Below are 21,303 nucleotides of genomic sequence, written 5' to 3'. Positions count from 1 at the left end.
TTTTTTCTCTTTTTAAAATTGAGGTATAGGGATCCCTGGGTGGCACAGCGGTTTGGTGCCTGCCTTTGGCCCAGGGCGCGATCCTGGAGACCCGGGATCGAGTCCCGCGTCAGGCTCCCGGTGCATGGAGCCTGCTTCTCCCTCTGCCTGTGTCTCTGCCTCTCTCTCTCTCTCTCTCTGTGTGACTATCATAAATAAATAATAAAAATTTAAAAATAAAATTTAGGTATAATTAATTTACAATGTTATATTAATTTAGGGTGTACTGTACAACATATCAATTCAACACATCTATACTTTATTCAGGACTCACCACTTAAGTGTAGTCAGTATCTGTCACATACACCATACAATGTTATTATAATATTATTGACTATATTCCCTATGCTATTTTTCATCTCTGACTTATTTACTTCATAACTGGAAGTTTCCCTCTAAATCTCTTTTATGGGGTGGGGGGGTAGCCCCGGTGGCGCAGCGGTTTGGCACTGCCTGCAGCCCAGTGCGTGATCCTGGAGACCCTGGATCGAGTCCCACGTCGGGCGCTCTGCGTGGAGCCTGCTTCTCCCTCTGCCTGTGTCTCTGCCTCTCTCTCTCTGTCTTTATGAATAAATAAATAAAATCTTTAAATAAATAAATAAATAAATAAATAAATAAATAAATAAATAAATAAATAAATCTCTTTTATCTGTTTTGCGCTCCCATCCCCCACTTGCCCTGTGGCAACTGCCAATTATCTGTATTCATATATTTTGTTTGTTTTGTTTTTTAGATTCTACATATAACTGAAACATATGGTATATTGTCTTTCTCTGACTGACTTCACTTAGCATAATACTCTCTGGGTCTATCCATGTTGTCCCAAATGGCAAAGTCTCATTCTTCTTTCCTGGGTAATATTCCATCATGTGTATTTACTACATCTTCCTTATCCATTCATCCTACCACTTTGAAGTAGGTGCCTTGGATATGTTTCAAACATGGGATTTTAGAAATGATAGTTTAGAGAGACTCCTATTAGTCTGGACCATTTTAAGGAAGAGATTTCTGGGGCTATTAGTACTCTCTTGTTTTCATTTAGGCTAGGAATTTGAGAGACAGCCAAAAGCCTAATCTTGGACTCCATACTATGTTACTATAGCATATGGCATTATCGTTTTTTGTTGTTTTTTTTTTTTTAACAGTGAGCTACTGTTAGTTGTTTAAAAATCAATTGCATGGGATCCCTGGGTGGCGCAGCGGTTTGGCGCCTGCCTTTGGCCCAGGGCGCGATCCCGGAGACCCGGGATCGAATCCCACGTCGGGCTTCCGGTGCATGGAGCCTGCTTCTCCCTCTGCCTGTGTCTCTGCCTCTCTCTCTCTCTCTCTCTCTCTCTCTCTCTCTGTGACTATCATAAATAAATAAAAAAAATTTAAAAAAAAAATCAATTGCATGATGTTAGTCATAGAATTTTCCTTACCAGATCCTTATTAAGCAACAAGCCACATTTTAGGTACTCAGTAGCACATGGTGGCTTATCTCAGTGAATAGCACAGATCTAGAAGATCTGAATGTCACTTTAATCCCCTTCAGCTGGTTGACATTTATAGAACACTTTACCCAGTGGCTGCAGAATATATAAATTCTTTCAGGTGCACAGGGAACTTTTCACAAGGGCATACCAGATGCAGGGCTGTAAGATGCTCCCTAATCAAAAGATTGAAATCTCATAGAGTATATTCCATGACCACATCAGAAAGTGGAAAACAATTAACAATAAGTTACCTAGAAAAGCCCATATATCTGGAAATTAAGCAGTATACTTCTAAATAACTTAAAGGGAGGAAATTTATGGAAATTCAGAATTCCAAACTAAATGATATGAAAATATACCCTATCAAACATTTTATTTTATTTTTATTTTTTAAAGATTTTATTTATTCATTCATGAGAGACCAAGGCAGAGACACAGGCAGAGGGAGAGGCAGGCTCCCTGCAGCGAGCCCGATATGAGACTCTATCCCGGAACTCTGGGATCACACCCTGGGCTAAAGGCAGACGCTCAACTGCTGAGCCACCCAGTCATCCCCCCTATCAAACATTTTAGAGTGTAGCTAACACAACACTTGGGGGGAAATTTATAACTTTATATGATTATATTTAAAAGAGAGAGGTTAAAATAGATGATCTAAGTTTCTACCTTAAACTACGCAAAGAAAAAAAATCAGACTAAACCCCAAATAAGGTAGCAGGAAGAAAAGGATAAGGGGAGAAGACTGTAGAGAAAATAAATTGCAATGAGATATTCCTTGCTTTTGTTTTTTTCTTTTTAAAAGATTTTATTTATTTATTCATGAGAGACACACAGAGACATAGGCAGAGGGAGAAGCAGGCTCCGTGCAGGGAGCCCGACATGGGACTTGGTCCCGGGACTCCAGGATCATGCCCTGGGCCGAACGCAGGCTCTATAAACGACTGAGCCACCCAGGTGTCCCTATTCCTTCCTTTTGATAACTTGTACTAAGTAACTTGTTAGCCCATAACAGACTAGCAATAAAATTAGTAAGAAAAAAATTGTAATTTAAAAATTATAAGTAACTGGGACGCCTGGGTGGCTCAGTGGTTGAGCATCTGCCTTTGGCTCAGGGCGTGATCCTAGAGTCCCGGAATCGAGTCCCATGTCGGGCTCCCTGCATGGAGCCTGCTTCTCCCTCTGCCTGTGTCTCTGCCTTTCTCTCTGTGTCTCTCATGAAGGAATAGATAAGATCTTTAAAAATAAATAAAAATAATTTTTAAATGGAAAATAAAAATTATAAGTAACCAATTTACATATAGGTGAGAGCAAGATTGAATTAAGCTAAATAATTAAAATCATGTTTATGTTAGAAGCCTCAGTTTTCTTGAATTCACATTCACTATAGTGCTCTGATGTGCCTGTTTTGGAAGATAATTTAATCTGAGGTGGAGGGAGTTCTAGATACATTTTATAAACCCGTGGAAGAATTTTACTGATTGAGCCAGCCAGACGCCCGTAAACCCATGAAAGAATTTTGAAGATGAGAATTTGAACTTAGTTTTAAAATGAGCAAATGGGGTAAGCAGCTGTGTGCGCACCCGCCTTGTGTATTTACTTTTCAGGCCTGTGACATCTCCAGAGAAAATGATTGGCTCTTAGCAATTTGCATAATCTCACTGAACTGAAAAAAATGAACATTTAAATAAAACGTTACATCTTTTTCTTACAGGTTTATAGATAAGAAAGAAAGGTTAAGCCAACTTAAGAGCAAGCAGGAAGAATATCAAAAAGAGTGAGTTTCCCTTTTGCTTTTCCATGTGTGGAGGTTCTCTTGTCACCATGTGGTTTAATTCAGTGCTGTGGTATGCAGATATATGGATTGCTGACTTATTGAATTTAGGATTCATTCTCAAAGTGTGGAAAAGAGCAGTGCATCTGAGAGAAAATAGGAGAGATTATCAAGGTCCTAGAAAATACTGAGATCAGACTCAGTGCCTTGTACACAGCAGATACTCAATGACTAGAGCAATGAATCACACCCCTCCGTGGCCCTGATAATGGATATGCACCAAGTGGGTCCAGAATAGGCAAATAAGTGGTGGTTCCTGTAGAACAGCCATCTTCCATTTACCTTTCTTTTGGATCAGCATTTTTGCAGTGTGGTCTGTATATCATCTACATCAGAATTCATTACCTAAGTTAATAGTTACAAATGCAGATTCTTAGAATGTATCCACAAATACTCTAACTCTAGGCCTGTGGGGGGGGGGGGCAGGGGGGGGAAGCCCTGGAATCTGAGTGATGAATTAGCAAGCACTGTGATGAATCTCACCCTCTGGGTTTGAGAATCATCCTGTAGAATCTTCTGTCCCAAATTGACCCAGTCACTATTCTCCAGATGCACCCCAGGTGTATCATTTATGAGCAGATTAAATCTTCTGAAGTGCCCTGCATTACAGGAACCTGCTTAGATTTATTTAAGTTATTTCTCTAACATACTCAATCACAGAAACTTTTATTTCTCCCATAGAGTACTTCACTCCATAGAACAGTTTTTTTTTTAATGATGCCTGCTTGTGTGCCATTTCTTTGGGAACTACGCATTGCATTTTAGATTATGAATTCTCTTGTAAGTTATTATTAGCAATAATGACTGATGGAAATTATTGACTTAAGTTTGACTTATTGACTTAATTATTGACTTAAATCTTAAATGACTTCAGACAAAGTCTCTGGCTGTTATTGGAAATTGTGAATGTTTACAGAAAGATTCTGGGAAGTATTAAAAGTGCAAAAAGAAGGAAATGATGGGAAAAATAAAGAATGGAAAATTTGGAAACCATTTTTGTTTTTTAGAGATTTTATTTTTAAGTAATCTCTCCCAGAGTGGGGCTCAGATTCACAACCCCAAGATCAAGAGTCACATGCTCCACTGACTGAGCTGGCCAGGCACCCCTGGAAAACATTTTTAAATGCTTGAGTCTTAGTTTGGTATTTCCAGCCATTCTTAAGAATTTACTTTTAAAAGATGTTGCTTTTACATTTTTGAGTTTCACAAAATTTATTAATTGTCTTTTCTCTGTGCAGAGTGTTAAAAGCTGTGGAAGGAAGATGGATAACAGATCAGTTGGTAAGCTGTAAGAAGTATTTATACTTTTTAACTGACTACCAGGTTTTATTTTTACTGATCTTTTATTCACATTGGGGGAGAAAAACTTCAGATTTTCTTATAGTTTTTATTATTTTGCAAGTAATAATTGCTTATTGTATTAGTGAGATAATCCACTGATGCTAATGGTCTCCTCAGTAAATAGCATGAAGAGTTTAGAGCAGTGCAGTAGTAGAACTTTCTGTAGTGTTGCAGATGTTTTATGTCTACACTCACCAGCATGGTAACCATTAGCCACATGTGTTGAAAACTGGACGTGGGTGATATTGAATAGGAACTGATTTTTATGTAATTTCAAATGACTTTTAAATTGCCACATGTGATCACTAGCTGTATATCGGACAGAGCAGATTAAGAAAGTATTCTTCACCATTTTTCTCCTCATTAACACATGAAAGAACTATGTGAATTTCTTTCCCTCTATCTTAATCTCCTACCAGCTTCAGCATTGAACCAGAATAACACTTTTTATTTCTTGTAACCTACCATAGTTAGTCACAAAAGTTATAATAAATACAATTATGTTGGTCTTTTCTTCATTATGTTTTCTAAGATATACCTCAAAATAATAGTGATCCTAGATAGATAATCATATTAATCATAGGAGATCAACATTTGTGATATTTATTGCATACTTTGTTTTTTTCAGCGATGGAAAATAATGTCCTGCAAGATGAGGATTGAACAGCTGAAACAAACAATATGTAAAGGAAATGAAGAAATGAAAATAAGTAAGTAATTTGTCCCCCTCTTCTAGACCTAATAAAGAGCTAGTGTGGAATTTCATTGGATTAATAAGTTAGCAAAACAGAGAGAAGGGGTGAGAAGGCAACAACAACCTGGAAAGGTTTATTTCTTGCCTTCCTCCTCTTGTAAAACATTTGTATATGGATTTTAAGTAAATATATATATACTTACATGTTTTTCCAAATACATATTTTTTACATAACACACACACACGGGTATATATATATACACATACACAAATATAATGACCTTTGAATAAACTACTTTTCTCAATTAAAAATGTTAAGGAATACATAGTTCCTATCTGCTTTCACTAACAGGAAGCTTGTTGTACTCAGTTATAATTATTAGTTCACTCCATAAGCACAGAATATTGGCTTTTTCTCCATTAGTGAGTCTCACACACATTTTAATCTGTATTATTCTTACATTATAGTTATATACGTCATCCTTCATCATAGATGGTTGTCAAAATTAGGGTGAATCTTCTTAGAAATCCTATATCCTTAGACATATTCCATGTATTTCTGAAGATCATTGTTTAAAGTTAAGAGTGAGTCACCGTCATACCTTATGAATCCCTTTCTTGTCTGCTTGTTGCTTTCAGAAGGAAGTATTTTATAGTGGTATGTAATAGAGCAAAAGCTTCCTTTGAAAATGTTTGTCCTAATAAAGTGCTCCTGTGGAGTTTCACAAGATTAATAAGCTAAAGAGGAAGGCAGCAACATAGTGAAGAGGTACTCAGTATAGACAGCTGATAATCCACTGAGCTTTGCATGCAGCTCCAGAGGCTCTGGTTCAGTAGCAGTGTAGGACATTGGTTCACCCTCTTTCCACATCCTCCCTTGATGTTCACACCAGGGGTTTGTCACCAGTTGTCTGTGAGCCTCTTGAAATTGTAGGATTTACTGAGTTTGTGCATTTCCCTGATGAGCAAGTTTAAAACTTTGATCATCTGATCTTAAGAGATTCCTAATTCCCCAAACGAAACAACCACCACAGAAAAGATTTGGTACTAAAGCAGTGGGCCCTATAACATTCCATTCCTAGCAAATCTTCAGAGTCATCTGGTGACCTTTATAAAATCTAGACAGAAAATCCTGGGACCCACCTTGGACCTAGGAAATAAAAATCACATGTGTGGGGACTGGGTCAGTGGTTCTTAAACTGTCTGTAGTAAAAGACCTTTTTTGCCTCCTCTGATTTCTAATCTAAACTGATACCGGTACTTTTGTAAAATACAATAAAATACTAGAAAAATGATTGCACACTTGGATTTCATGGCAGCGTCATATTACCACGCCAAAGAAAAATGTTGCTAAACTCACTCTGTATTTCTGTACTTAACTTGTCTGGTGCAAGTTTACTGATGGGCCCAGATCCATAGGCCACACTTTGAGTAGCAGTATTCTGGGTGGTACTGATGACCTACCAGGGTTGGGAACCACTGCTCTTTAGAACAGAAATGGAGCCTCATTGCCACCCTTTAGACAAGTCTCAAAAATTTTGCAAACAATTTTAAGGGAGTTAATGGATTCCAGAAAGTATGCATGGTCTCAAGTCTATAGATGAAGAGCTTGTTACCCAGTAAATAGTATTTTTTTAATTTTGTTATTAAAATATCATATATATTCAGACAAGATTATTAATTATAAACTGTAGAACCTGATGAATATTTCTCCAGAATCTTTTGGTTTTATGTGCCATGATAGACAATAATACAGATCTGTTATGTGGCTATAGATAGGGAAGTCAGATTGTATGAACTTTTAAGGTTAGGTTGATCTGTGCTATAAAGTTACTTATCCAGACAAGCAACAGTAGATGACAGAAATAGCATCAAAGCATTTTTATGTTTAGGGGGAGATGGCACGGAGAGGAGGACACATTAAATTCTTGAGTGCTGAGTCTGGACTAGTGCAGATTAGGTGACTAGTGATCTCCTGCCTCCTGTGAAGGGTCATGATATTAAGTTGGAAATAGTTCTTAAAATATCTGATTGCCATATGGCTGTGGGCCATGGCTAAACATTCATCTGAGCACTTGCGAAGAACTCAGTAGTGATGAGGAGAATGAAGGCACTTGCTGGAAAGTAAGTGTGATGGAACCAACAACTGAAACAGAATATTCGCGCTGAGCAGGAACAGTATAGAGAATGTGCAAGTGAAGGGAAATAAAACTGGAAGAAACCTTATGCCTACAGCAAAATACCCAGGTTCAGGGGTCCTCACAAGGAGGCCCACCAATGAGGCATTTTTCAGTTGCTTGTTACATTCTAGTCAGGACAACAGGCTTTGGTTGGACCTGATATAAGGAACTACACTATGTGCCATAGGTGAGGTATAAACATTGCCATAGGCTTCTGAAGAGCAAGAGGTCTGGGGAGCACTTATGGAAGGGGGCCTGACTGATGGTGAAAATTTTGAACATTTGAAGAGTTAGAAGCTAATAGTGTCCCTAGATACCTTAATCTGAATAGGATCTGTAGAGGACATCAGAAAGGGATCCAGTATCCATCCATCCATGCATGCATTCATGTAAATAGTTCCACTTGGTGGAAGAAGGTTGGAATGTCTACCAAGTGAATGAGGCTGGAGTGAAGGGGTGCGGAAGAGAACTGTGGAATATGTGCCAGTGTTTGGGTGGCCTCAAGACCGAGGAGGGGAGTGTGGGTCCATTAGTGGAGAACCGCTGGGCACCAGTTACTGCTGCTGAAGACTGGGTGGGTGAAGACCTAGAGTGGAGCTGAGCTGGAGGTGGGATTTGGGGGAGAATTAAGTAGATGGTAACAGTGGGAATGAAAAAGAAAACCTTAGGTCTAAGAAATAGTAGGTCAGCCATGGAATTGACCAGCAGGGGACTGATTTAGGCTGTGGACAGATCAAAAATAATCATTAAGTAGAGAACCTAGTATCAAGATGAGGCTTTTGTGGGAAAATAATGAGCTTGATTTTGAACTTGTCTGAGCCTCCCTAAGTTGCTTCTGGAAGTCTGTCTGAAATTTTGCAACTCATTTTTGCCACCCTAGAGGAATTGAGCTACAACCTAACACCCTAGCAGGTCTTGATCCAGAACTTGAAGGGGCTCCTTGAAAAGAACACATGTCAGACAAGATGAGCATCTCTCTCCTTTCTTGGTTGCCCCTGTAGTGCTTCAAAAGCTAGCATACAGTAGGTGCTCCTACCCTGCTGGGTGCCGCTGCACTCCATTGTAACTTTTCAGAGCCCTTGGTCTATTTTTTTGCTGCATGAGCACCTGTCGTGAGCTTATCCTTGGGTCTATGAATGGAACCCAAAGCACATGTAAGAGGTTTCTAGGAAAATCAGATAGCCAGTAAGTTTTTCAGATTTGGATTATTTATCTTTTCTGCCCACCATGGTTATTCTTCAGTGCTTACCGTAAGTCAGGTACTTTCTGGCTTAAACTTAAACTTGATAGTTGTTGAGTGATTGTTACAAATGATGACTACAGATGGAGACCTAGAGTCTTTTTTAGTAGTGGTCCACTTTATTTACTGAAGCTGGACTCTCAGTTTCACTTAGTGAACATTATCTAGTTAACCTGTTTGAGGTTTTGCTTTCAGTTTAAACTGCAGGAAGATGCTTATACTAGTGGGTTATGCAGTCCCCAGGGGCTATTTGTAGAAATAATCGTTGGGTATGATTTATTTCAGATTCTGAAGGCCTTCTCAAAACCAAGGAAAAAAATCAGAAGCTTTATACTCGAGCACAGCGGCATCAAGAGAAAAAGGAGAAGATTCAGAGGCACAATCGCAAACTTGGTGACCTGGTAGAAAAAAAAACCATTGACTTAAGAAGTCATTATGAGCGTCTGGCCAATCTTCGGCGATCTTATATATTGGAGCTAACCTCTGTCATTTTTCCAATTGAGGAAGTAAAGACTAGTGTGAGGTACAGTGAGTCTTTTGACTCTAGGGATAGATCAAGTTCCAAAGATCAAGTATTTTTCAAATATGGCAGTACCTCATTTATTGGGTTCATTCTGGGGTCATTGGCTTTCCCAGTAATGAAAGTGAAGTCTTATCTGCTTCAGCAAACAGTACATGCTACAAAATTGGGGAGGCAGCCAAGATGAAGGGCGGTGGCCCTCAAAGAAGTGAGGCCCTCGCTTGTTGACTGATCTGTTTGCTTAGCCTTTTCCTGGTAACTGACCACTGTCAAGCACGGGAGACTGAGTTTAGTCTTAGGCTCTAGCACATGGATACCCTCAGGAGTCATCAGATGGACAAGACAGTGGTTCCCCACCTAGATGCTCATTACAGTCACTCAGGAGCTTTTGGCAAATACAAGTTCCAGAGGACACTTTTTCAGCCCCCCAATCCATCTAGTAATATCTTTTTTTTTTTTTTTTTTTAACTACCCCCAGACAGTGTTTGATGGGGTTTAAAAACTGCTACTGAGGAATTCCTTTGCTTTCTCACTAACCATCAGGCTATTCCAGTTGAAGATTTTCCTTTCTTTTTTGGTTGCTGTCACTTTCCAGCATCCTTCCCTGGTCAGTGGACTGTTAATAGTGAGGACTATTACTGTTCTTTGCTACCTCTACTTCACTGTGTCCTTTGGCTGCTGCCAGAGTGAACTTCCTAAAAGCCTAAAGGTCTGATTATTCCTTCTGGCTTGAAAACCTGCTCTCTGACTTTTACTAAATAATTTTTCATTAGTAATGGTTGGCAAATATAAAAATAAAAAGGCAGATTCAAAATAGAGCAGAATAGAAAGCTCAGAAATAGATTCTAGGGTAGCCTTTTGGGTCAGTGGGGAGAAGTTGGATTATCTGAAAACTGGTGTTAACAGACAACCAGGCCTTTGGGGAGGGAAAAGCTAATAAAACAAATATGCTAAAATAGATTTTTTTTTAAGTTTATTTTATTCTTTTGGTGATCTCTACACCAAACGTGGGGCTCAAACTCCTGACCCCAAGATCAAGAGTCACCTGTTCTTCCAAAGCTGAGCCAGCCAGGTGTCCCAGGGCTAAATTAGATTCTGAGGGACCCATATAGCAATGTTAAAAGATATTACAGTAAGCACAAACACTGTTCCAGATTTGAGGAGATTGACAATTGAATACAAAGTTGTAGAAGAGAAAACATGGAGAAAACTTTAAATGGAAGAAAGAAGAAGTAGAGGTACATCGTGGAACTGGCAGTAGCTCCCCTGCCCTGTCTTGCCCGTCACAGCCGGGGGGCATTACCTCACAGGCCACTGTGGCGGAAGGAGACAGGGTTGAGAGAACAACCTAAACTCGGTGTAATACAGAGGCCCTTCCCAGTCTCACTGTTTCCCACCTAAATTTTTCCAACACCAGCTCCTAGCACTTTGCTGGTGGCGGCCACCACTGGACCACACAGAGCCTCTCTGCCCCACAGATGCGCTATGCTCTTTGCACCCACTCTGACTCCCCGTCCTCTCCACTCCCCTGGCCAGCAGTTCTCAAACCGTGGTCAGCTGAGATCCTCTGAGGTGTCTGTGCTGTCAGAAGTATTTCTACACTTTCTCTAGTGACGCTATCCCTTTTTCACTGCCTAGACATTTGCACTGGTGCTTCAGAAGCCATCATACGTAAAAACTGGTGCCTTGACAGACTCCTAAGCAGTGTCACCAACTATGTACTGGTCATTGTATTCTCCCACATACTTGCATGGTTTTTTTTTGTTTTGGTTTGTTTTTAGAAAAAAGTGTTTCATGTCAAGGATGCTCTTGATGAATCAATAGAAATTATATATATATATATATATATATATATATATATATATATATATATATATTTTAAAGATTTTATTTATTCATGAGAGAGAGAGAGAAGTAGAAGAGAGGTAGAAACAGAGGCAGTAGCAGGCTCCTCGCAGGATGCCTGATGTGGGACTCGATCCTGGACCCAGGATCATGCCCTGAGCCAAAGGCAGATGCTCACCCACTGAGCCACCCAGGCATCCCAGAAGTTTTATTTTTATTTAAATTTTATTAAGTTGATTCTTGTGTAGACATCTTTTTAATATACCATATGATGAAATGGGAAATATGCAGGAAGCTCTTTTCCTCCGTACTGAAGTGCCATGGTTGGCTTAAGAAAAAGCACTTGAGTGAGTTGCAAGTGGAACTACTTGGTTTTTTCCATGGGACACTATTTTTATTGAAAGAACAACTGCAAGACTTGGGTATTAAAGAGATTTTGAAAAGTCTTGACCAGTGCTGTGTTTTGCTCTGTATTTAAGCTGGTCAACAAACAGTGCCACTCTTCACTAATTTTCTTGTTTTGAAAAGTATAGATTTTTTTCCATAAAAATATGCTATGTTAACATGTAATAGGTTTATCATTTCTAAATGAATTAATTTAAAATTTTCTCAGATTTCTAAAACAAGTAAATATCAATATATACAACACACATACACAAAAGCTGTTTGGGGTCCTTAAAAACCTTTAAGCATGTAATAAAGGGCTTTGAGACCTGATCCTTGAGGTCCCACTCATGGTGCCATCTTCCTCACATTGGTGTGGATATCTGTGCCACAGCTGGTTTGAGCTCATCTCTAATAGAAGTACTTGCCTCTGTATATTTCCAGTTAAATTCCTGCCCTTGTGTGTGCATCTCTCTGTATTCTACAGATAGGCAAGTATCCTGCATGCTCTTTAAAACCTCCCTTGAGGGATCCCTCGGTGGCGCAGCGGTTTGGCGCCTGCCTTTGGCCCAAGGCGCGATCCTGGAGACCCAGGATTGAATCCCACGTCAGGCTCCCGGTGCATGGAGCCTGCTTCTCCCTCTGCCTGTGTCTCTGCCTCTCTCTCTCTCTCTCTCTCTCTCTGTGTGTGTGTGTGTGTGACTATCATAAATAAAAAAAATAAAAAAAATAAAGGTTTAAAAAAAAATAAAACCTCCCTTGAAATCAGATGTATGTTCTGATTTCTAGAGATCCCGCAGATGTGTCCTCAGAGAGTGACAGTGCCATGACCTCCAGCACCGTGAGCAAGCTTGCCGAGGCCCGGAGGACGACTTACCTCTCTGGGAGATGGGTCTGTGACGATCACAATGGGGATACCAGCATTAGCATTACAGGGCCTTGGATTAGCCTTCCCAACAATGGGGACTACTCTGCCTACTACAATTGGGTAGAAGAGAAGAAAACCACACAGGGGCCTGGTGAGAATCAAAATAGTCTTTGAAAACTCTTAATTATGTGTTTTTTTTTTAAATTGAGGTAAAATTTACATAACAGGATGACAGTTTTAAAGTGAACAGTTTAGTGGCATTAATAGATTGACAGTGTTGTGCAGTGACCACCTCTGTTGAATTCCAGAGCTCCTGCATCACCCCAAACGGGAACTCCAGGGCACAAAGATGTCATTCCCCTGTCCCCTCTCCTCCCATGTCATGGCATCCCCTACAGATGATCCCAACTTGTGATTGTTCAACTTAAAATTTTTTGACTTTATGATGATACAAAAGCAGTACACATTCAGTAGAAACCATGCTTTGAATTTTGAATTTGCATCTTTTCCTGGGCTAGTGGTCTGCCATGCATACTCTCAGGGTGCTGGGCACTGTGGCTCCTAGGCAGCTCCGTGGTCCTGAGGGTCCACAGCCTGTAGATATACTGATAACTGTTCTGTGTTTCACTTTCAGTATAGTATTCAAGACGTGGCATGAGGTATTCAACACTTTATTATAAATAGGCTTTGCATTAGATGATTTTGCCCGACTGTAGGCTAATGTCAGTGTTCTGGGCCTGTGTAAGGCAGGTCAGGCTAAACTTTGGTGTTTAGTTGTTTAGGTGCATTAAATGTATTTTTCACTTAGGATATTTCCAGTTTATGATGAGTTTATCATGACATAACCCCATCGTACATTGAGGAGGATCTGTAATTTTGTTTTCTGTAACTATAGATGTGTCTATTTTGGATATTTTATAGAAATGGAATCATACAATGCGTGGCCTTTTGTGTCTGGCTTTTTTTACATAGCATGATGTTCAAGGTTCATCCATATTGTAGCATGAATTAGCATTTCATTCTTTTTATGATTAATATTTCATTGTATGTAATGTGGGTATATTGCGTTTTATATTCAATCCATCAGTGGATTTACTGAAAACATTTTTTAGATATTTTACTTTTGGGGAGCCAATATTGCCTTATTTATATAAAAAGTCCTCAGTAGTTAGTATATATAACTGGTTGAGTCCTATTTTTATAGTTTGTAAAGAGCTTGTTTTAGCAGCCCTAAATGGAGATAGAAAAACCCTATAAAACCCCTATAGCTTTCTTTGGTGGAGAAAAAATTGTTTAAGTCATTTTCCAAATACACAGTGAGTATCTGCACTCTGTCATGCACAGTGCTGGGTACTGATGCTACAAAGGTGATGTCACCAAGACAGGCGTAGCCCAGGTGAGACCTCTCTGAGGAGGTGACATTGAAGTTAGGCATTTGCTGTTCTGATAAATAATACATTATCAGGTCCAAGTGGTTCTGACTTTCATTTCATTTATGTTGGGTCTGTCTAGGCCCATTTGCTTAGGTTACATTACAACAAAAAACCATAAACAATGAAACATTAATGTGTGGCTATGAACATTTTATTAGTATATTAGTAAGGAGCAAAGCATAACCATCAATAATGTGATGATAAAATTATAAATCATAAAATACAAGTTCATTGGTATTTTTTGTTGAAATTAAAGTTGTTTGTGTATGGTTGTTTTTATACTTTAGACATGGAGCATAGTAACCCTGCTTACACGATCAGTGCTGCATTGTGCTACGCAACTCAGCTGGTCAACATTTTGTCTCATATACTTGATATAAATCTTCCCAAAAAGCTGTGCAACAGGCAAGTAACCAAAGGTGGCAATGTCATCTTTATTATAGATCTCGTGTTCCTACTGTGTTCTTATTCTAATTAAACCAAAAACAGGAATTTAAATATTAAGCCAGAAAAATGATTATGAAATACTGAGATTTCAAAAGCCTAATGTGCAAATTTATTTCATTATCTTATAATTGCACATGAAGTCTTTGAGGAGACCACAGAGAATTCTTACTTGGAAAAATAATTGAAGGAAAAACTAGGATCTTTAGAGGGTATGCTCATGTGTAAAAAAAACTGAGTAAATTGTAACACTTGAATATTTAAGTTTTTAAAATAAAAAACAGGGATCCCTGGGTGGCACAGCGGTTTAGCGCCTGTCTTTGGCCCAGGGCGCGATCCTGGAGACCCGGGATCGAATCCCACATCAGGCTCCCGGTGCATGGAGCCTGCTTCTCCCTCTGCCTGTGTCTCTGCCTCTCTCTCTCTCTCTCTGTGACTATCATAAATAAATAAAAATTAAAAAAAATAAAATAAAATAAAAAACATGTGGTTTAAAAATTCAAAAAAAACGTAGGGATGCCTGACTGGTTCAGTCGGTAGAGCATGCAGCTTTTGATCTCAGGGTTGTGAGTTTGAGCCCCACGTTGTGTATAGAGATTACTTAAAAATAAAGTCTTTTTTTTTTTTTTTTGAGATTTATTTATTTTTATTTAAGAGAGAGCACAAGAAAGCATGCATATTGAAGGGGGAGAGGGGGAGAGTTTTTTCAGCAGACTCTGCACTGAGTGTGGAACCTGATACATGGCTTGATCTCATGCCCCTGAGACCATGACCTTTGTCGAATGCTTAACTGACTGGGCCACCCAGGCACCCCAAAATAAAATCTTTAGAAAAAAATGTGAAGGTTTACAGTGTACTCAGTTCTACTAAGACGTTCCTATCTCTGTTCAGTCATCCTTAAACTTCAAGTCAAGTAAATATGTATTACTATCTCTTCTGCCCTTTTAAACACAAAAGATATACTAGGGTGTTCTGCATCTTGCTTTTTGAGTATTTAACAATTATTTGAGCCCTTTTCTGAGCACTGAGAGGGTACTGTGGTGACGAAAACATAATCCTTGCCCTCTTGGCACTTCATTCTGACAGAGGGTCAGATAACAAGTAAGCAGCATGTCAGCTGCTGCTGAATCCTGTGCAGGATGTTAAAGCAGGGTGAAAGAGAGGGAATGTAGTGGCAGGGAAGTGCTTGCATATGTGAGCGGACAGCTGTGTGATGATGTGGGATCCTGAGGGACAAGCTGTGGGCAAAGAGAGAAGGTCCTGTGGGGAGCGCAAGGGCGGCAGAGAAGGTGGAGGTGCAAACTGGGTGGGCCTTGTAGAGCCTTTGTGAGCCTCCAGCTGCCACTCTGCGTAGAGTGGACAGTTAACAGAGGTTTCTTTGTATAAATGGGCCAGGATCTCACCAGTCCCCTATTTATATTTCACAGAATAATCTTGTACATTCGTTTCAATAGTGTGCAAGTATTTGTGTTGAATAAATTTTCACAAGTGGAATTGCTTGGTCAGAGGATATATGTGTGCCTTTAAAATATTTATAGAGGTGGTGAAGTTGCTCATCATGAGAGCAGTAGTTCATCCTTAGAAAGTCTCTGTTGAGTATAACTTATAAAGAGACAAAGGACGTGAGGTATGTTATATACTTAACTGGTGTAAAATATACTCTTCAAAACAGACATTTTAACATAGAATTTCCTCAAAATAAAATACAACTTTACAAATTGTATGTTGTTTTTTTTTTCCCAGTGAATTTTGTGGGGAAAATCTCAGCAGACAGAAATTTACTCGAGCAGTGAAGAAACTGAATGCAAATATCCTTTACCTGTGCTTTTCTCAGGTATGGAAAATATGCTGAGAGCTCATTTTTAATGTGTTACATGGTTGAAAATATTAATCAGTTTTTTGCTTTTTCTAGCATGTAAACTTAGATCAGTTACAACCACTGCATACTCTCAGGAACCTAATGTACCTGGTCAGTCCAAACTCTGAACACCTGGGCAGGTAAGAATGGCGTTTGCTTTTTTCTAAGTGGTGGTGCTATGAGTACTTCTGAGTAGAGTTGTACGTGTCAGCAGAGCACAGAGGCCTCTTCCTCACCCCCCACAGACTCCAGAAAAGGACAAAAATAATGTCTTACACAGAAGGAAGGAGTGGCTAATCATATTTGAACCTTTACGGTCCTTACATAATAATTTTTCAGATAATTAACATCAAGCATTTTTAACACCTAAAATGAAATAGAAGAACCCAGATGTTCTGGAGTGCAGCCACCTTGTGCTGTCCTTGAAGCCCAGAAGCCATTTCTTTGAATCCACATCTGTTTCTTCTCAGCTGTGTAGTGTCTGCCCCCTTTCCTATGTATTTTCTTTCATGCCTCCTCCCATTGTAAGAGATCTTCTCAATTTTATTTTGTCTATCTGGCCACCATTTATTGGAGATAAAGGATATTAGAAGCTTATAGAGTGAAGTAGTTTAAAATCCATTAGCTTAAAAATTGGAGTTAGTAACAAAAAAGACCATCTCTTAGCCCAAAAAGCATGACACAGAGGAAGCTTTTCTTTAGTTCCATGCAAGTAACTCCTCTCTGAGTACTTAGCCTTTTCCATGCTCTTAGCGGTCTCTCCATATATCTTGAGAGAGGACTTGGTTAATGTATTTGCACTTTTGAAAGAGGACAAAGAAAATAAAAGGCCCTTTCCCATCGTTCATTTGTTCATTCCTTTTACAACAAGAACCAAGGCTCCAGGGATACCCCTTCCACTGCTCGGCTTCCTCCACATTGCAGTGAACTTCCCGTGGTAATCTGCCCTTAGCCACTGGCTTGTGTTTCTTTCCCTACCTGAAACTAACTTTCCTGGGACATAGAACCCTTTGGAAAAACCTGTGCATTCTCTCCAGGGAACTGCGCACACACTTAGAATTTTGTGCCGCTTTATAGGGACTTCATTTTCCTTGTCTCAGATTCCAGTCATTAATTCACAAACCACACAAACGTGTTAGAAATCCATCCCAGTTTTAGTGGTTGATTTCTGTAGGTTTGCTTGCCATCCTCTTTGTACCTTCTTTGTAAAGAGTTCTACATTAGGAAACTAATCCTTAACAACAAGAACTAGTAGTTACTGAGCCAATATTTATTGACCCTGAGCCAACTATCTGACATGCCTTAAATCATAGGTGGGATGATTATGCATATTTTACAGAGGGGGATAGTTAACTGAAGCTTAGCATAGTCAAGTAATTCGTGCCCATGATCACAGAGGCAGTAAAAGTAGTAGAGCCAGGGTCGCAGCACACATCTGACTCCAAGAGTAGTAGATACTCATGCTTTTAACCAGTACACACTATTTTATCACATTAACAGATTAAAACAAAAACAAAACAAAAAAAAAGATGAACCTGATAGATGCCAGAGAGCAGAAAATAAATTTCAATTCCCATTAATAATTAAAGAAAACTACTTGCAGATCAAAAATAGATAATTAGTAAAGGGTATCTATCATAAACATAGAGAAAAGACTATACTTAATGACATGTTCCTTACATGGATGTTTAATAAAAGCAAGAGGATGCCTGTTGTCACTGCCAGTTAACATCGCTCTGGAAGCCTAGATGAGGCAAAACAGTTTTACAAAGAAGTAAGGTATACTTATATGGGAAAGAAAATTAACTAAATTGACGTTGTTGTAGAGGGTATGATTGTTGAATTGGACATCCAAAAGAACTTGCTTTCTCACATGCTGACAACTAGCTAGAAGATGTAATGAGAAAAGGGTCCCCCTTACTGTAGCAGTACAAACTATAAATTATATAGGAATAATCTTTACAAAATATATGCAAACCATGTAAAGAAAATATGAAACTTGAAGACACCTATTTCTTGAGTGTCTGCCACATACCATACGAAGTGTGGGACTGAATAAAAGAGGGGCCTGAGGCAGTGAGGGATCCTCAGAATTTTCTAGGATCGGAAGGCTGGGTATTATAAAAATGCTACTTCTCCCCAAAAGAGAAGTGTGATCAGAATTTGAACAGATACTTCATGGAATTTTGACAGGCTAATTCTGAAATTTAACTAGAAGCATAAGCTGCAAGGAAATTTGGGAAAGAAGGGAAAAGGATGGGCTTGGCCCCTTTGAAAACATAGCATAAAGGTAGTTAAAACAAGGCGCTGTTAGCACACAAGTAGGTGGAGCAATTAGATGAAGAGAAGAGAGTCCAGAAACAGGCCCTGTCCATGCAGGGAGTATAACATGTCATAGGGGGGCATGTGGAACCAGATAATAATAGATTGATAACAGGGCTAGGTGGGTATTCATACAAGGACAGAGCTGGATGCATACTACATTCCATATATAAAAATAAATTCCAGATGATAGAAAAGGCCTTATTTTATTTAAAAAAAAAAAAAAAAAACCTGTAAAATAGCTAGGAGAAAAGATAATGTTTTATAATCACAGGGTGGGAAGAGAATTACCATGCAAGCCACAAAACCCAAAACTCCATGAAGGGAAGGAGTTACATATTTTACTGTGTAAACTCTAAAGGCCTCTGGTAAAATACCAGATACCATAAAGTTAAGATAAGCAACAGATATGTTTTGCAGCCTGTACATCAGACAATGGATTAAAGTCTAGACTACATAAAATTTCAAATCTGTAAAAGAAAGACCTAATAGAAAAATAGACAAAGGATTAATCCAGGGAATTCACACAAAAGAAATGCAAGAAATTAGTATTCAAATGAAAAATATCTTCAGCCTCAATTAAGAATAAAGAAGCGGAATTCAAAACAGCTTTCCAGTTTTCACACAGCAATTGGGCAAACATGGAAAGAACTGCTGACATCCAATATTGGTGGTGGTTCAGAAAAACAGGCTCTCTTCTTCGAGGGGTGGATCTCTTTGGAGGGTCTGAGGTTTTCTATGGGCTTGCCCTTGAGTCAGCTCTCTAGTTAGGGTAGGGGTCTGTGCAACAGAAGCACACACACACAGCAAGGCTCATTACATCCAAGTTGGTGGTCTGTGAGCCAGGAGGCTAGGAGCTAGAGCTTCAGAAGTCCCCTTTCGCATGTGCTTCAGTCAGAATCAAGGCTGTCCAGAGATTGTTACTGGAATCTGGGTGAGACTTCCTATTTCCATGGAGACCAACTGAATTGAGGATCTCATCCAGAATCCAACATAAACCGTTTTTTCTTTGAAATAAATCCAACCTTGCAAAAATATTCAAAATTGCAAAAAATAAAAGTAGTGTAAAGACATACCCTTTACCCCAGACTCACCTTTGTTACTGTTTAACCCTATTTGTTTATCATTTGTGTATCTGCATAAAGACATATTATTTTTTCCTGAACCCTGTGAGGAGGGTAAGTTACATACATATAGCTCTTGACCCTTAAATACTTCTCAGTGTATTTCTTAAAAATAGGGTTATTTTCCTGCTTAACTACAGTACTGTTACAGTACAGTTACCAACATGAGCAAATTTCACATTGATACAATACTTGATCTACTGCCCATCTGCATGTTTTGTCTGTGGACCAGATCAGCATCCTTTATAGCATTTTCCTCTCCAGTATAGGGTCCGATCTAGAGTCTGGTGTTGGATTTAGTTGCTGTGTTTCTTTAGTCTTCTTTAAATCTTGAACATTTTCATAGCCAGTTTGTGTTTTATGACATTAACATTTTCCCCTTTGTATTGATAGAACTTTCATTCTGAATTTGATATTTCCTTACAGTGATTTTTCAGGAATTCTGGGCATTCTAGGCTGGAACACTGCCTGGGCCAGGAGTGTTTCTAGACACCCTGGAGGCCACAGTGGCCATCTGTCCCTCATTGGTGATGTTAATTTGATCACCTCGTCACAAGGCTTTCCACTTCTCCACTGTATAATTCCTAGATTTTTCCTTCCTCGCAACTAGGAAGTCATCTGTGGGGAGATACTTTGAGACCACGCAGTTTCCTGCTTTTATCAGAATTTCCTTCTGGATTTAATGTCTTGATTTTTCTTATCTGATTCAGTCATTACCATGATGGTGCTTGCTTTAATATCATTATCATCCAAAGTGCATAGTTTATGTTAGAGTTCATTCTTGATGTTGTATATTTTGTTGGGTAATATTTTTGAAATAAGATATTTTGCAAAAGAGAGTTTTAAAAACCAAAAAGATCATTTTGTTGCCTTAATTGGTAAGAACAGTTCCCTGCAGCATCTTGAGAAAATTACTAATCTTTATTCCATGATGACATTGAACATAAAAGACTGAATTCTTTTGCTAATTTTGTGTAATGTGTGTGGCTCAGGGTATGCTGGGCAACAGAAATTGCTCCAACTGACCACTTTGGGAATCATCCACTGGTTTATTTTTTCAGTTGAAATACTTGAGTACCTGCTCCATGTCAAGTAGACTCTGCCTAGAGGAAGTATCATCCCCCATCCCCACCCCACCCCTGACCAAGCTCCAGCCCCTCAGTATCACTCCTGCCTGACCCCTAGGAAAACCTTTTGAGAGGGGGTCTCGGGACAGTGGCAGTCTCATGCTTGTAGATAAGGTGACATCAAAGAGGAACAGAAAACAGGCTATACCTCTGAGCTAGCAGGAAGGAAGGCTTCATCTGGCGCGAGGTCCTAAGGCCCCTGGACAGCAGAGCTCAGCAGGCAGGACAAGAGAGCCCTGTGTTGAGGAAAGGTGGGAACCCGGCTAAGATACTTCGGTGGTGAATATGTTTAGTAGGCACCTGACAGGAGAGAAAGGCAGCTCTCTGGCAAGCTGAGGTGGGCGGGGCAGACTGGAGGCAGACCCTGGCTACAAAGAGGTGGTAGTGCAGTGAGGACCTGAGCTGGGGTATATGCTGAGGATCAGAGGGGGCTGCTTTGGTGATCCCAGGCAGGAGCGTGAGGGTGGAGGCCCAGCGGCTTGTTTTGAGATGGGTCACCTGGCTCAGCCAGAGATGAGCCCGATAGCTTAGCCTTCAGATGGAGAGCTCTGGCAGGCAGTGAAGCCAGGAGGAAGGGG

General features: G+C 39.6%; 1 protein-coding gene across 1 annotated transcript in view; it reads left to right on the top strand.

Annotated features, from left to right (window-relative positions):
- Positions 1–21,303, top strand: part of ATG14 (autophagy related 14) — a 35,123-nt gene that overhangs the window by 9,330 nt on the left and 4,490 nt on the right. Inside the window, exons 2-9 of the mRNA XM_038544791.1 lie at positions 3,226–3,288; positions 4,584–4,626; positions 5,315–5,396; positions 9,086–9,323; positions 12,339–12,568; positions 14,138–14,255; positions 16,038–16,128; positions 16,207–16,292. Of these exons, the coding sequence (XP_038400719.1) occupies positions 3,226–3,288; positions 4,584–4,626; positions 5,315–5,396; positions 9,086–9,323; positions 12,339–12,568; positions 14,138–14,255; positions 16,038–16,128; positions 16,207–16,292 (951 nt within the window). The remainder of the gene's footprint in view (positions 1–3,225; positions 3,289–4,583; positions 4,627–5,314; positions 5,397–9,085; positions 9,324–12,338; positions 12,569–14,137; positions 14,256–16,037; positions 16,129–16,206; positions 16,293–21,303) is intronic.

The sequence above is a fragment of the Canis lupus genome, chromosome 8, assembly GCF_011100685.1.
Source record: "Canis lupus familiaris isolate Mischka breed German Shepherd chromosome 8, alternate assembly UU_Cfam_GSD_1.0, whole genome shotgun sequence".
NCBI classification, from domain to species: Eukaryota; Metazoa; Chordata; class Mammalia; order Carnivora; family Canidae; genus Canis; species Canis lupus.
Note: the sequence above shows the minus strand (reverse complement) of the source record. Positions and strands in the feature narration are given on the sequence as shown.